The sequence below is a fragment of the Eptatretus burgeri genome, chromosome 17 (assembly GCF_056783735.1).
Source record: "Eptatretus burgeri isolate ZD-2024b chromosome 17, Ebu_testis_v1, whole genome shotgun sequence".
Lineage (NCBI taxonomy): Eukaryota > Metazoa > Chordata > Myxini > Myxiniformes > Myxinidae > Eptatretus > Eptatretus burgeri.
The window spans coordinates 52,667,781-52,685,120 of NC_140977.1; the positions used below are offsets into that span (position 1 = coordinate 52,667,781).

The 17,340-nt window shown below is 44.5% G+C and overlaps 1 protein-coding gene across 8 annotated transcripts in view; it reads left to right on the forward strand.

Moving 5' to 3' along the window:
* Window positions 1-17,340, forward strand: part of LOC147010111 (myosin phosphatase Rho-interacting protein-like) — a 198,760-nt gene that overhangs the window by 155,967 nt on the left and 25,453 nt on the right. For 7 of the 8 annotated variants that reach the window (XM_085862250.1, XM_085862249.1, XM_085862247.1 and 4 more), the window contains 12 exons: window positions 5,568-5,652; window positions 5,751-5,892; window positions 6,057-6,210; window positions 6,467-6,557; window positions 6,799-6,924; window positions 7,725-7,781; window positions 7,923-7,991; window positions 10,223-10,312; window positions 10,798-10,907; window positions 11,692-11,997; window positions 12,156-12,393; window positions 16,729-16,866. In XM_085862250.1, coding sequence (XP_085718376.1) covers window positions 5,568-5,652; window positions 5,751-5,892; window positions 6,057-6,210; window positions 6,467-6,557; window positions 6,799-6,924; window positions 7,725-7,781; window positions 7,923-7,991; window positions 10,223-10,312; window positions 10,798-10,907; window positions 11,692-11,997; window positions 12,156-12,393; window positions 16,729-16,866 — 1,606 coding nt within the window. Of the gene's footprint in view, window positions 1-5,567; window positions 5,653-5,750; window positions 5,924-6,056; window positions 6,211-6,466; window positions 6,558-6,798; window positions 6,925-7,724; window positions 7,782-7,922; window positions 7,992-10,222; window positions 10,313-10,797; window positions 10,908-11,691; window positions 11,998-12,155; window positions 12,394-16,728; window positions 16,867-17,340 lie in introns of those variants that run through there. The other variant, XM_085862253.1, reaches the window with a different exon arrangement.

The window sequence follows — 17,340 nt, forward strand, 5'->3', positions numbered from 1 at the left end:
GAGTCAGTCAGTGACCACTATATTCGTTATGGGTGTGTGTCTGTCTGTCTGTCTGTCCCGAGCATAGCTGCGTGGGTTTTGATCCGACCCTGATAAAACTTGGGTGGGAGGTTTATATCATGATCTAGTTGTGTTTTCCTGAGAATGGGCGTGCTGCGCCCATTATGGGCGGAGCCACACCCAAAAAACGTGTTTTAGGGGGTAGCCGATTTCAAGTTACATCTTCTCCGAGGGGGTTTGTCGAATCTGGCAGGGGTTTCAGTATTTTGTTAGCTCAATGGCACCTGCATAGCCCCACGGAGCTCGATTTTTAATTTTCGTCTCAAGGTCAAGGTCATAAGGTCACGAACTTAGAAAATGTCAAAAAAATCAATAAATTGGGCATCGAGCTCCTCGGGTTTTCAACTGTTTCGGATGAAAGTTGGTATGCAAGTAGTGCTCTTCGAGTACTACAACTTTCATCATTTATGTTTTTCCCGATTCCCGCCAGTTTGCCCATGGCGTCCCCTCGAAGGTCAAAAAATAAAAAAGGCGTACCATGTACATTGCTGGTGAACCATCGCCGTCTCCAGACTTGTTTAAATTACACTTTATTTATTCGTTATTGTTTCTATACATAGTCGAGACTCATGGAAGAGCTATAAATTTGTACACTGAGCGGATCAGGTTACCTCGTGCAGATTGAAAAGAATGTGGAAGTTGGTTCTACAGGTGGGAAAAATAGAGAGCAGGTTTCTGTGGATGAATTCCAAGACCGAGTTAACATGAGAAACAGTATATATGGGAGACCAGTCCTGAAAAGAGATGGCTGCTTGCAGTCCTTTCAAATCTGCCTGAGTGAACTTGCCTTTCACAAGCACATGATCAGATGAACCAATTGGAGTGGAGAGAGGAAGAACAGGAGACATTTGCAGGGAGGTTTGTCATCACCAAGTCCAGACAGGAGGATTTGCCATTGGGAGAAATCTGGGTGGGAAAGTTCAGATTGAGTCAGTCCTGCGAAGAAGTCCTTTGTTGAAATGCCATGGTTGGTGAGAGAGGTACCAATAACCAGCCAAGTTCCATGGTGACAGTTGAAATTGCCACATATGAGGAAGAGAGAGTTGGGGAAGTGGTTAAACGTTTGTCCATGTGGTTAAAGTGGTTAAACGTAAACAGAGATATGTGAACGCAACCACATGCCCACGTCTCTCGCTCCGGCCATGTCGTTCCGCCATGTCAGCGTCCAACCTTGTCGCTGCTTCATTGATCCTTGACCTGGAAGAGGTAAAGTAAGCCTTATTAAAAACTTTGGAAACAAACAAGCTACATGATCGAAAAGCCAATCAAGGTGCTCTATCTTGGCCATTATAAGCATTTTATTTTTTCAAATGGAGTATTTCACAACAATAATCCATTATATTGGCATTCCATGAAGGGTTAAACGTAACCACATGTGAAGTGGTTAAACGTAAACAGAGAGACAGATATGTATATATATATATATATATATATATATATATATATATATATATATATATATATATATATATATATATATATATATATATATGTAGTCGTCAATACTTGAACACTGTAGAACAGAAATCGCCTTCTAAATACTTCCAAGAACCTCTATTTTGCAGTACTTGGACATGTTATATTGTTGTGGGCCGGGTATCGGCTGCGAGGACAACCACGAGTTGGAGCAGCAGAGTCGATTCCACCGAACACTGGAATTCAGATCGTTACCCTCGGATAACTCCGAAGGTACGGGTCCCTTACAGGACCGTGAATCGTCAATAATTCAATCACGTGGTACAGGGTTACCTTTTGGTACAGGCTACTGAGGAATCCACACCCTTAACGGAGCTCGAACGGGACGAGCCGTTTCCGTGCCAACCCGTTCATAACCCGAGCGGATGGTTACCAAGGTCCCATCGGTCCAAATGCACAACTACGGCAGCAACGGCCTTTTTAATCACCCAACACGCACCGTGCTAAACCAATGAAGGAAAGGACAAGGACGAGCTGAAACATTCAACAATAGGGGTATTTATTAACAATAATCGGGGGAACGAGGGAAGCATGTAAGGGCAGAGTTATCACGACTACGCAATACAATTATGTACAAGGCCTTCAAACAATCCTACTTATAGACTGGGCCCACAGACACACACACGCACACACAAAAGAAACGGACCCAAATGGTCTTTATTCGGCTCTCCAGCCGCGGAGGATAGTTCGGCTGGGAGTCAGGATGGCTGGCTACCTGTCCACCAGCGCATGGCTGGACATCCACCCCTTCCTGGAGCTCCGCTCGCCAAAAGACGGACCAGGGCAGCCAGACGCAGACCAGCGCAAGCGGTGAGATGCGATCAGGGAACCAGACCAGCGCCAGCGACAGGACGAGCCCTGACCACCAGAAACCGCGCCATCCCATCTTTATCTTTTCTCCCTCGCGTCGGGGGTGGGGGGGGGACGTGTCTCACCCCTCCGCACACCTCATTCACCAGGGAAACCCGTCGTCTCTCCATGATTGGTCGGGGTGCATGTCGGGGCATCTCAATTCCCCGCCCCCCGAAGAGGCTTTGCTTCTCTTGGAACCCCTTCTCTTCTCATTGGCTGAAAAATGACGCATTCTCTCATTTGGCGCCAGGCCAGAACGAAACGCTTCGTGAGCACGCGAACAGCGTGGACAATTCCTCGAGCAGTGTTGTTGTTGGCGTAAAAAAAATCCTATTTTTTTCTTCCAAATTTCACAAGGCTTCCAAATTCGTAACAATATAAGGTGGTGTGTCAGGGTGATGTATAAGACTGCTTCAATAGTGCTAAACTTCCAGGTTTTTTTAACGATCTTTAAAATCATTAATTATTATATTTAGATTGAAGTATAAACTTAAACACTGCATGGGGTATCATGTTCTATGAACTCTCTAGTTTTGTGAGCAATTGGTGCCATCTCCATGTTGCATCCAAATTCATGACACATCAACGTGCCACCTATTGCCCCAAAGATCCATCTCACATTTCATTATCCCCATGCTTTTTGAAAAATAAGGGATAGATTGTAATCTGCCCCGTCTGTCTGTCCGTCCATCTTCATTGTTCACCAGACTTATTAGTTGTGGTAACCACATGGATAGAAGGTGCAACAGCAGTATCATGCTCCCTTGGGTGGGGTAAAAAGGTCAAACACCAAAAAAATGTAATTTTGGGCACTTTAAAAAAAATACATTTTAAAATGAAACTTTGTATATGCAATCAACATTGGGGCCACATGAAATATGTAACGATTTTTTAAACTTTAAAAATAATTTTTTTAAAGTTGAACTCCATGTTTGATGATGTGTCTGTCAATCCTGGTGGAGCATTTTGCTATCTTTCAACTTTGCTTTTAGGTGGAAAGCGTCACCATCGACTTCAGAGTTGTCCTTTATCTCTTCTCACTGAAGGCAGGGCGCTCTCTCTCTCTCTCTCTCTCTCTCTCTCTCTCTCTCTCTCTCTCTCTCTCTCTCTCTCTCTCTCTCTCTCTCTCTCTCTCTCTCTCTCTCTCTCTCTCTCTCTCTCTCTCTCTCTCTCTCTCTGTCTCTTTCTCTCTCTGTCTCTTTCTCTCTCTGTCTCTTTCTCTCTCTGTCTCTTTCTCTCTCTGTCTCTTTCTCTCTCTGTCTCTTTCTCTCTCTGTCTCTTTCTCTCTCTCTCTCTCTCTTTCGCTCTCTCTCTCTCTCTCTCTCTCTCTCTCTCTCACTCTCTATCTCTCTCTCTCTCTCTTTCTGTCTCTCTCTCTTCCTCTTTCTCTTTCTCTTTCTTTTTCTCTTTCTCTTTCTCTTTCTCTTTCTCTTTCTCTTTCTCTTTCTCTTTCTCTTTCTCTTTCTCTTTCTCTTTCTCTTTCTCTTTCTCTTTCTCTTTCTCTTTCTCTTTCTCTTTCTCTTTCTCTTTCTCTTTCTCTTTCTCTTTCTCTTTCTCTTTCTCTTTCTCTTTCTCTTTCTCTTTCTCTCTCTCTCTCTCTCTCTCTCTCTCTCTCTCTCTCTCTCTCTCTCTCTCTCTCTCTCTCTCTCTCTCGCTCTTCTTGATTTGTATTACAATTTCATCCTCTCCAAAATCTTCTCTTATTTACTTCCTCCAGATACTAATCATCCTGCCTTCCCAGCTCTCTACCACCCCCACATTTAGACATCATTCCAGCAGACCCTTGTGGCTTAAGGGTTTCAACAGGGAGCCTCAAATACGAAGCTAGTAAATTGTTGGGGTTTTTTTTCCATATCGTGTGGATTAAACCTTATGGGTTTAAAATATTTTGATGATATTGACTGCATCATGGGAACCAAGTGCGTGAGAACGATCTGAAGCTATGTTTGAACTCGAGTGCTCCTTTTGAAATATGAACCAATTTTTACGCCTCCACTGACAAAATCACCAGAAGCGTTATGTCTTTGAGTTGTCCGTACGTACGTACGTCCGCTTTTTCTCTGCAACCGTTTATCCGACTGACACAGAATTTTCACCATAGGTGTGACGACTCATGTCAAATGTTTTGATGATCATGATGTCATAGGTCACATTGTGTGGCAGCCATGTTGGAAAAAAGGAAAAACTATGGATCTCTGTATTTCCAAAACCGCTCCATGGGAAAAAAATTGAAACTTGGCACATGTCAAGTACCCCCCCCCCCCCCCCCGGCCGTGCGAAATAAGTGTTTTTTTGGGGAGGGGGTTATTGTCATAGGTGGCTTCGTTATGACATCATAATTGCATGTCGAAGGCTTTATCTGATCAGTATGAAATTTTTGAGGGTCATCTCGGGCTACATTGTATGGGTTAAAAATTGATGACGTCATCAACATAAAATCCTTCAAAAATCTTCTCCAAAACAGCTCAACAGATTGAGGTGAAACTTTACAGGTATGATCTATCATCTTTACAGGTATTTACAGGCCTATCCATGAGAAACCAAAAGTTCTCCACTTTTGACGTGACGTAGTTTTGCGGCTATGATTTTTATGAAGAATAAACCTTAAAAAAATCTTCTTCCCCAAAATGGCTGGACAGATTGAGGGGAAACTTCACACATATGTTCCCCAAGCCTTGGGGATACCAGGGTGTTCACAAATAATTGATGAGTCACACGGTCTGGCAGCTGTATTGGATTGACCGAAAATCTTTAGCAAAAAATTTCTCTTGAACTGCTTCATCGATCGACATGAAACTTCACATTTATGATCTAGTAGTGATGAAGGCATGTTTTGAATTTCAACCTGATCGGACACATGGTCTGGCAGCCAGAATTATTTATTATTATTTTTTTTAAATCTGGGTTGAGGGATTTAAATCAAACTTGGTACAAGTATGTATAATGATGTAATGATGTGGAAGGACGCATATCTGGTGACGTTGCGATGTCGAAGAGTGCCGTTCTAGTTTTTTTTTTCTAAGTGTGCTTCGGTCTTTATTGGGGTATGCTTTGATGTTATAGAGTAACAAGAGTTGCAGAGTGTGACCACTGTAACAAGATGTTACAGAGATATTCGCTTGACTGAGGTAAAGCTGTTAAACCTTCACTGGCATTCCTTGCACCCTAAAACCCTGCAGGTGGTACGAAGTTCTCACACCATACCCTCGAGCCAACAAGCAGAATCAGAAGAAGAAGAGGAAGGTGGAACCTCCGACACAGCTCGTAAGTTTGTCGAGTTCGTTTTTTTTTTATGTGCGTACGGGTCTCAACATGATATGTGCTGGTGCTTGAGAACGGTCGTGCTTTTGATCACCTTGTAGGAACCTGGGCCCGCCAAGGTAGCGGTTACAGCAGCATCTCTTCCCAGCAGTGAGAAACCTGCAGAGACCCGTGCACCTTACTGGCAGGACGATGGAAGAGGTCGGACTCTGAAGTCCCCTGTCCCAGGAAGCACTCACAATGGTGGGTGATTTGCTGATGGTACATTTGAAAGGTGATTGAGGAAAGTTTTGTTTTGTGTGACCTCTAACCCTCCTCTCTCCTTTCCCCCTCCTCCACGATTAATCTTTGGTCCCCTCATTTATCACTCCGATTCCTGACTGCTATTGTAACATGTGGCTTGCCAGATGCCCCAACGCCAGAGCATAGCTCCGTAAATGGCAGCGAAGTGGAGGGGAAGCCAAAGAATGGCTACTGCTTCCGAGACCCAGGGCGAGGAGAGAGCTTATCGGGCCTTTCGTCTCCTTCACCAGGCAGTCATGGGAGATTTGCTGAACAAAGGTGCTGTTGCTGGAACAGGTTTAGGTTTCCGGCTTGCACCAAAGATTAATGTTTTAAAGAAGACTGTTCCCAAAATAATGGCACAGTCCTCGAGCCCTTCATGGAATGCCAATATAATGGATTATTGTTGTGAAATACTCTATTTGAATAAATAAAATGCTTATAATGGCCAAGATAGAGCACCTTGATTGGCTTCTCGATCATGCAGCTTGTTTGTTTCCAAAGTTTTTAGTAAGGCTTACTTTACCTCTTCCAGGTCAAGGATCAATGAAGCAGCGACAAGGTTGGACGCTGACATGGTGGAACGACATGGCCGGAGCGAGAGACGCGGGCAAATTGGCCACGTGGTTAGCCATTGGTTGCACTCGCACATAGAAACCACTCACACGTGCAACCAGCCAACAGTATCACATGCATACACCCTCATGCCTTTGCTGCTCAAAGGGTTCACCTCGACCGTTGCAAGTTTAGGTCAGGTAGCTCAAGTTAGTCAGGGTGTAGAATTTCAACATTTATTTTGAAAGGAATGTGTGAATGTTGATGGCTATGTTGACCACCACTTGCCATTTCTTTCCTTTTCCAATGCAGGGAATTGCCACAGGTTCCACTAAGGCTTGTGCTGACGTCACAGCGGCAGCGGCAGCAGCATCAGCAGCACCTCTCCTACGTCGTGCCAAATCTTTGGATCGACGGACAACGGAGTCACTAATGACAGTAGGGGTCACAGAGCCCTCTTCCTTGCTGTATCTTATACACTGTGTGTATAACTGGTTTGTCGGTGCATCCTGTTTTTATTAATTTATTATTTGGTGAACTTGATGTGTCGATGGTGGACTCGGCTTGATGGAATTCCAAGTTGGTTGTAATAAGTTGTGAACAGGGCTCTGAGCTAATTTTAAATGCATTTAATATGCTTTGATGAGAAGATGTTCTCAAGTTATCCAAGACAATTCTGTAGTACTGTTAGTCAGAGCAACTACATAATTGCTTGCACAGAGGAGGATGAGGGTGAATTGAGGGGATAGAAGAAAAATACAATAAAAACCAAACTGTGAGAAGGAAAAAGCGGGTTATTGTTAAAATCTTGCCTTTTTGCCGATGTAATATATCGATGGCATGGAATTTTATGTGAAAAATAATAATTTGAGTTCTTTCACAAGGAAGTTCACTGCAGGTGGAGGCCATGAGGCCCATCAAAGCCTATGCTGATTGCCAACCTACGGTTATTTGCCCATGCTCTATCCTTTTTAAATGCTGAGCGTCAAGCCAAGGAAGCAGCACGTACCATTTTTAGAATCTTTGGTACAACTCAACCCGGTGTTCGAACCTCTGACCACCTCGCCTCAGAGCGGACGCACTAACCATTATACCACCCAGTCTAGATTTTTAAAGACTTGAGGGAACAAACTTATGAACATCTAAACTTTCACGCTGAAATGAATTTTAGTTTGTTTCTGTCATCAATAACAATCTCTTCTTCTTTTGCTGCATTCCCCCCCCCCCAACCCCTGCAGCCTGATCTTCTGAATTTCAAGAAAGGATGGATGGTAAAACTGGATGCAGATGAACAGGTGCATTCACATTTCTCTCGCTGTCTGTCCTCTGTTCTTTAATATATCGATGTTTACTGATTCTTCGCCTTTCTTACACTTTCCCCTTCACCGCCATTCTCATTTTCCCCCAATTTCCACCTTCTCTTCCCTTCCCTCCAGTGGAAGAAGCACTGGTTCGTTCTTACAGACCACAGTTTGCGCTATTACAAGGACTCGATTGCCGAGGAGGTGAGACTGGAAAGCAGACTGATTTTAACCACATTCAAGGCCCCATTCCATAAGCGATGAAACTTAAAATGGCTTCTTAAACGGCAAAATGATTTTCCCAAAATCCTTCAGTGCAGAATCATTTAACTTCTCTGAGAACATGGACCCCTGCAATAACATCAACATTGACATGAAAGGAAATCTGTGCACGAGGTACTACTTCCTGTGCTGTACCGAATGGTGTGTGCCGATGTGTTCAGCCCTTCGTTTTGTTTTAATAGGCTTAAGATGATCATTTTGGATAACAACATTCTGAACATACCCTGCCTGAAAAGTACAGAAAGGAAGGAAAGGCATGGAATGGGAGGCATCATGCTGTATATAATTAGGCTCGTGGATGGGTGTGCTTGTTTTGTTTTTTTTGTATACATTGTCGAAGCTCGTATGAGAGATAACACACAACGCACAAAAAGGGGAGCAGGAGACAAGAGGGGCGGGGGAGGGAAGGACAAAACAGTGGGGAACGAAGACATTAGGAGATCTGTGGAAGGGAGAGGGATGGGGTGGTGTACACAGAGTAAACAAGATGGATACCACAGGGACCTTCAGGACCTTACACGACAGGGACTTTCAGGAAGGAAAGCAGGGAATTTGAAGGAGGTGGGTTTGGGGTGGATTAATGGGGGTAGAAAAGATCGTGGTCTTGAATGGGTAAAGATAAGAGGTGGTGGTGAACAGCTGTCTTGAAGACCTGGAGGGAAGAGTGGGATTGAAGAGAGTGTGGGAGTTTGTTCCAAAGGCAGGGAAAAAGAGGAATGAAAGAGTGAAGGGGAGCAGTGATTGGTGATTTTGGTAGTTTTACCAGAAGGGGGTTGCTGGTGGACCTTGAGCACCCTGCGGAAATATGGGGGGGACATCGCAGACAGTAGGGGGGGGCGAGACTGGAGAAGAGATGGTAGAAGACAGAAAGACCACTGTGACTTGCCTGTGGTGAGGGAGTGAGATGCCCAAAGACTCAGCCTCATCGCGGGAGATACCAATGATCCGAAATGTCTTGGTTTCCACAGTGTGACGCCGAGAAAGGTGGGAGGCAGGAGCACCAGCCCAGAAGGGAGAGCAGTACTCCATCAGGCTGCGGACAAAAGCTTTGCATGTGGTCAGGACTCCTAAACCACTGGACAGAATGAGTTGAAATTTGGTGGTTGTACTTGGGTTGTGTCTGGGAAGGTTTTCGGAGTTTAAAAAAAAAAAAAATTCAGTCGTGGAGGTTCGGGAGGGGTCATGACAAAAATTCTCCATGTAAATGTGTATTGTGTAGCACCACTTTCGGTGGGAGTGTGTGAGAAGTTCCAGCGATTTCGTGTTACAATAGTATCTCTGTATGAAAACAATATAGAATTTTAAAATACTTGGCCAATTTATGAACGTGCTCTTTATTTCATGCACTCGTAAACCGCTGGATGAAATAAGTCGAAAAGTGCTGGTTGTACTCTGAGTGTGCATTTGAACACTCTAAAGTTGGGATGGCCTCCTCCAGCTTAAGTGTTTACCTTTATGTTAACCCTATTCAGGTTGGGGAGAGGTCAAAATGATCCCCTTGTCGAAATTTCACGATTTCTCCATCACCTCCACGAATTGCCAAATACTTTTTCATGATTTTTTTTTTCTCTGAACAAGTGATAGGGGTGAATTTCCCCCTATCACTTGTTAGCATTGATGCAATACAAAATACAATGCTAATAACGTCTTCATATGACACCCTATGTATGTGCTTAATTTCATGTCAACAGCATATTGTGGGTTCACCAAACAGCCTAAACACTTCAAAAAGGCCCATCCTGAATCGGGTTAAAGTGGGGAATTATCATAAGAAGTGGGTGAATTATCAAACTTGCTAATGCACTCCTGCACTGCTGAACAGCATAGCTTGAAAGCTGGATGTTATCGCCAAAAAAAATGAAACTCCTGGAAGTTGTACAACACAAAATATATTCCTCCCCACTTCCTACCCCACTTTCCACTCCCGTAGGGAGCGGGTGTTTCTTATCTAGTGCAATATGAAATGAAAGTCATTCCTGACTTTGTGTGTGTGATGCTAAAGTGGGACATCTGTGTTACTGGAGTTGCCTTCACCAGCAGGACCTTTCATATCCAGCTTCGGCTTCGTCCGAAAGAAGGAATGAGCTTTGCATGACCCTTCTGATTTTTCATGAGATTTAGTTTTGATCCGATTGACCAGAACATCTTTCCAGGCGCTGGATCTGGATGGAGAAATCAACCTCTCGAGCTGCTTTGACGTGTCAGATGTCCAGGCCCAACGGAACTACTGCTTCCAGATTCATGTACGGTCACTCGTTTATCTCACCTTGCTTCTTGTACCTTAAACAGGAAGACACCACCACAATGTGGATGGGTTTTTTGAAAATGCACAAGCCGCTCCCTTTTGCCATTAATCACACTCGTGGTCCTCAAGAGGATTTCCTGGTTGCTTGTTTTAATTTTTGTTGTTGTTGGTTTAGTGTGGGTTGTTTGGCAATCTATTTACTCATTGATTTGTTAATTTATTGGTTTATTCAATGGATTGTGATCAAGCTCATCTAATATACCCTGAGTTAGACTAAACGTAAAATCAAATGCAACACATACAAACACTGGTAATATTTTTGCCATGTCATCCCTCCTTATGGAATACTACCGTGCTCTAATGATATACACCTTAAATTGAAGAACCATTTGATGTTGATGACTCAGACCCTTGTGAACAAAAATATGAGCAGGAAGTTAGCTTCGTAGTTAAACTTCGCTGTTCTCCTCCCTTCTTGGGCAGACCAAAGAAGGAGCTTTCACCCTCTCGGCCATGACGGCCGGGATCAGACGGAGCTGGATTCTAGCTATCATGAAAAACATTCGACCTTCTACCAATCCAGATATCTCAAGGTGACAAATCGAGTATTTTTGTTTTTTCGTTTTAATCGATAAAAGATTTCTCTTTTGCTATCAAAACTATGCGGAAGGTTGCAATCTCTGTGGATGTACGGCCTCTTTCTACCTTCTCCACTGAAGGTGGATGGAGGTTATGTTTTCACCTCTGTTTGTCTGGCTGGCTGTCTGTCTCTGTGAGCAGGATATCTCAAAAAATTACGGACGGATCCGGCCAAAACTTGGTGGACAGCTTGGCCGTGTGACGAGGACAAATTGACTTGATTTTGGTGAAGATCCGGATCCAGATACGAGAACTTTTTAATGATTCTTCACCATTGATGGATGGGGACAAAAACGATAATAGCCTTATATCTCAAAAAGTTATGAATGGATTGGGATGAAATTTGGTGGACAGTTTTGGTGTGTGACAAGGACTAATTGATTAGATTTTGGTGAAGATCAGCATCCTGATACGAGAAATTAAAAAAAATTAATTGATTCTTTACCATTGAGAGAAGGCCAAAGATTATATATAGCACAACATCTCAAAACGTTGGGGATGGATTCGGACAAAACTTGGTAGGTGAGTTGGGTAAGTGACGAGAACAAACCGATTTGATTTTGGTTAGCGTCCGGATGCAGATCTGACCTATCAGTGGGATACAAAACGTAAACTGTTCAGCATGGCGGAGGTATGTTGCCCTCGTGTCGTTCTCGTTGTTGCTGTGATTACATTGGCATAGAGCATTCTTTTCCATACGTTTACACCTCTCTTACATCTACCATTCCTCAAACACAGCTTTGTGGAAGAGAAGATTAAACCGTTGTCAACTCCAGTTTCTTTATCATCTTCATCAATTTCACATCCCGAGACTGCCACTGAGCCACCAGAGCCTGTGACAGAAGTGGCCATATGCCGCAGCCGTGCACGAGAGCGTCGACGTGAGGGCCGTTCCAAAACTTTTGACTGGGCCGAATTCAGGCCCATTAAACAAGCCATGGCCAGCCGTGGGGGGCCAGAGCCACAGAGATCCTCTCAAGGATTGCATCTCGAGCAGTATGTGATGGAACGGGGGCAACGTTGGGAAGATCGCCAAAAATGGGGGTAAGAGATGTAAGACGATTGTGAATGGTCTGAGAGCAGGATTTCCTGGTTTTAGTCATTCCTGCTTTGCGATGCTCGAACTTTATTGGGTTTTCTTTGTGGTGCATTATATTGATATTGGTTTGTGCTGGTGTTTATAATGGCTTTGGACTTTCCAGTGTGGATGGCTACGAGGAAGATGTGGAGGAGGAAAGAACAGCGGAAGAGTTGGATGGTGATAGTAGGGGAGAGGAAGAAAAAATGGAGGTTGGCTCACCTGACGACGAGATCGAACGGCAATGGCGGCATGTGGAGCAAATGGTGCCAAGGCCTGAGCGGCAGGTAGCCATCGGCTCTGTCGGTGGCACACCATCTTCTCCCCGTGCTGCTGGCTTTGTGGAACTACTCGAGAAAGAGGTGCCTTCGGTGGGGTCTTTCTTAACTGAATTGGGAATGTTGGTTTTTGAAGGGGGTAGGTTGTGGAGGGATTGGGTTGACGATGCAAGATCTTATTATTTGCTTTTGGGAAGTGGTGCATGTACCTTGTAAGCGTGGTTTTCTTAAGAAAAAGTTTATATCATTGACTCTACACTGCCTGAATATATGCCTTGCCAAAATATATATATATATATATATATATATATATATATATATATATATATATATATATATATATATATATATATATATATATATTTGTTTTGAATAATCCGTGATTTTATCCATATTGTTTTTTTAAGTTCCACTTATTAATATTTCTGAATGAAAGCAGGAGTGTGTTAAAATTGAAAACTAGAGATAATTTAATAACGGTAGTTGAGAGGGAATATTGTGCAAGGAAAATGGAAATGGAGTTTAGGATGAGGGAGAAAAATATAAGGGGGTTGTAGGCAGAGTTGAGAGGTCGGGGGTTGGTTGGGAGGGGTGGGTGGACAAGACTGGGCACAAGACACAAAAATAGGGCTGCACTCATTTGTAGTTTGTGCAGATGTCCTTACTGTTGCAGTTTTGCTCTGTCATGATGTTTTCCTCTCTTAATAATAATACAAAATCTTGTCGAGGTGACAGAAGGCAAAAAGGCAACATATTGTTGCAGTTGTGAGGGTAGATGGAGGAATTTAATCGGAAAGTTAGGATTGAATAGAGTTGTTTGGTCCGTGGACGTGTAGGAGACATATCGATGTAATTAAGTAGGGAAACTGTGAGCTGAAGTGTTACGTGTTACCACACAGGTGGTGGTGTGGTGTTAATTAGGTAGGGATCAAGGATAACTTCTCCAGTATGTAATTTCCCCCCTGTGACTTTTCACGATGTTTTTATAACCAAAACCACGATAACAAACAAGCAAACATGCCGAGCAGGCAGAAGCCCCGCCTCCAAGGGTCACAGCGGGCGAAGTCATGCCCCCGAGCATGATGATTGATGGGCGTGACATCACAAACTAGCCGAGCAGGCGGAGACCCCGCCTTCCTGGGTTTCGTGCGAGCAAGCCACGCCCCGGAGGAGGAAACGGGTTCGGTGTGACGTCACTCAGAGGCAAGAGATCGGGAGAGCGCACACACTAGGCCAGTGAGAGGAGGAACAGTTGAGTGCAGAGTGAGGGGCGCACGCGGTCAAGAGGGAACTAGCTTGGAGATGGCCTGTAAAAACAGGGCTTCACAGCTGGCTTTCTTTTGACGCATGAAGAAGACTGCACGATCCTCGTACTCGTGCTGAGGCAAATTTACTCACGTGGTGAAGCAAGACGCTGGCCTTTGGCTCTTGGTTGGGTCGTGAGGAATGCACCCCGAGGCTCGTGTATGTCAAATAGTGGGTCGGTGAGGACAATGGACACACGAAGCAGCTGCACGGGGTCTCTGAGCCTTGGTGTGGTGTTGCATATCGCTTACGAATTGCCTGACGTACGTTTGTCCTGCTGCGAGAGAGCGACTTGGCACCATTTTGCGCGTGTCTACACGTGCAAATAGAAGCACCTCAATTCCAAGTTCCACAAAGACCATCTCTGGTCCAAGATAAATACCAGAATAAAGGAAGGATTTTCTTTTATTTTGTCCCCCCCCCCCCTTGTCTGTATTTAACTCTGTGTGTCGAGGCGTCTCGATTTAGACTTTAGGATTCGTTTTCCTCACATATTGTTTTATTCTGATTATTGTCCTTTGTAAATATTTATCAATTTTCATTAAATGTGTTCATTTTATGTGGCTGTGTCGGTGTATTTGTCGTGGGGGTTCAAGTATAAACCCCTCTTGTGCCGTCCTGGTGCAGCGCATTAATCTCCGAGAGTCTCGACTGGAGGCCTCCATGGGAGAAGTTCGACCATCCGGGCTGGCGGTGTTAACCGCCCGTCACCACAAATTGGGTCAGGGGGATTAACCTTAGTCGCCAGTGCCACAACAATATTATCAGTAAGGGCCACAGTTGGACAGAACAAGAGAGGGAATGAACAAACATTAAATGGTTCGAGGAAGCAGGAAGGAAGCAAACTGCCTGCAAGAAAGAGGATTGGGTTAGGTATGGTCAATGGTACTTGTAGAGTGCTTGAACCACCTCTGGAAGGCAGTTACACAAACTGGAGAAAAGAGGGACAAAAGAGTTGAGGTGAAAGGTATGCCTGGATTTTGACAGTTTAACCAGGAGGTCAATGGAATAATTTGTGCATCCTTGAGGGCTGGAGAGTGTTGGAAGGTTCAGACAGCAGATTGAGATACCGTGGAAGAGACTCGGTAAACAAAACAAGCCAAAACAAAAAAAAACGGCCTGTTTGCGCTGTGAGAGCAATTTAGACCTTGTGCTTTGTGCTCATCGTGTGAGATTTCAATAATGTTCAGAGCTTTGGATGCCACAGAATCAAGGGGAGACAGATGTGGTGCTGCGGCACCAGTCCTTTGTGGAGAGTAGTATTCCATAGAGCGATGGACAAAGGCTTGTAAGCTGTGAGCAGTTTTGATTTTTTTTTTTTTTCCAAGGAATGACTTGGAACAGTGGGGGATGCCCTGTTGGCTGCAGGCTTTGCTTTCTTGTCAGCACAGGAGATGTTGTGGGGCTGTCAGTGAGGCCTAGAAGTTCAAGTCTGACCCTCTTCTGGAGTTGATCATTGCAGTCGATGGGTGAATTTGCTTGACGATTCTTCTGAAGCAACAGGGTAACATTGAGATTTGCCAGGCTTGAAGGACATGCTGCATTTGTCAGATCAGCAGACTGATGCAGCTGCTACCTGTCTGAGAATGGGATGGAGTTCTACATGACAGACTGTGGAGTAATCTGCAAAAAGAGAGAGTTTTTCGAGAACAATCAGAGAGGTCTTTCATGAAGATGAGGAACAAGACGAGGCCAAATACACTCCCATTTGCAGCATAACAACCTCCACTGCGGGAGGAGATGAGACGGTTCAATTGATAGTAATACATTGACTGAGTGAATGGAGGAATCCAGAAGGTCCGTTTTTTTTTTTTTTTTTTTTGTATACGTTGTTGAGGCTCATATGAGAGCGAACACACAACATACAGCAAGGGGGGGGGAATGAGACGAGGGTGGGAGAGAGAAGGACAAAACAGTGAGGAACAGAGACATTAGATGTGTTGAAGGGAGAGGGATGGGACGGGGAACATGCGGTATACAAGATGGACATTACAGGGACTTTCAGGAAGGAAAGCAGGAAATTTGAAGGAGGTGAGTTTGGGATGGATTAACGGGGGTAGAAAAGATCGTGGTTTTCGATGGGGGATGATAAGAGGTGGTGGTGAACAGCAGTTTTGAAGGCCTGGAGGGAAGAATGGGATTGAAGAGAGTGAGGGAGTTTATTCCAAAGTCGGGAAAAAAGAGGAATGAAAGAGTGAGGGTGAGCAGTGATTTGTGATTTTGGTAGTTTTACCAGAAGGGGGTTCTTGGCGGCCCTTGAGCGCCCTGCAGAAATATGGTGGGGACAAATCACCGACAGAGCGGGGGGGGGGCAAGACCGGAGAGGAGATGGTAGAAGACAGAAAGACCACTGATCTTCCTGCGGTGAGAGAGTGACAGGCCCAAAGACTCAGCCTCATCGCGGGAGATACCAATGATCCGAAATGCCTTGGTTTTCACAGCGTGAAGCCAAGAAAGGTGAGAGGCAGGAGCACCAGCCCAGGGGGGAGAGCAGTACTCCATCAGGCTGCGGACGAAGATTTGAAGGTAGCCTTTGAAGCCACAAGCAGCAGGATTGGCAAGCAAAGCAGATTGCCAGACTGTGAAGAATGACTGAGATTGTATCCCACCGATAGGCCAGATCTGCGTCCGGACCTTTACCAAAATCTATTTGGCTTGTTCTTGTCACACACCCAACCTGTCCACCAAATTTCGTCCGAATCCGTCCATAACCTTTTTGAGATATCCTGCTCACAGACAGTCAGACAGACAAACGGGTGAAAACATAACCTCCATCCACCTTCGGTTGCGGAGGTAATGAATACAACACAATCAAATATGTGCAATAAAACACGGGAATGGGTTTACTGTACGATTAACAGTACAGGGAACGAACGACCACAGTTCGGACAGATCCGGTGCAGTATTCTTATCTTTTGAAGTTCTTGCATAGCTTGGAAAACCACATGTACTTACAATGAAATGGAACACTTGGTCTGCTTTAAGATTTATTTTTATGTGCACAAACCTTTCCACCTGAAAGACTCCATTATACAGTAATTTCAGCTTGCAAATTTAAACCGCTTGTTTTACTTATCCGCATATCCATGGTGGACTCATTTTCTCCTCGTTTAGATCGAGGCTCTGAAGTTGCAACTCGAGCAGACGCAACAGGAGCTCACGTCGCTGCAATCACAGAACTCAAGTTTGAATCAGCAGCTCCAGGATGCGCTTCAGCGTGAGCAGAACACTCGAACGGGATATGTGTCTCAGGTTGGTTCACGCCGAAGCGCCTCTCTCACACTTCCTGCCAAGCTTTAATTTAGTGTGAAATGGTTGTTGGGAAGGATTTTAATCAAGTTTCACATTAACCAAGTTGTGTAAGACAACTGTATATGAGAGTGTAGGATAATATAGGACAGACTGTTTATCAGAGAACAAAATGTACAGCATAGTACACACAATGCACCATGTATGGTGCAGGCTTGTGCAGTATGGTACAATATATGAAAGAATAGTGTAGTATACAGGGCTAATCACCTGCGTTTGAATCCCAACCCAGCTATAAACTGTCATCCTGGTGTTTTGTATACAGGGCGAGGCATCAATGTGGGTGCTGTCCCTCGGGTGGACGTTCTTTAAACTGGGTATCCGAGATGTTAGCATGAGTTAGTGGACCTTAACGATCCCATGGTGTCTTTGATGAAGAGCAGGCGAGCTATCATCTGCACCCTGCACAAATTCCAA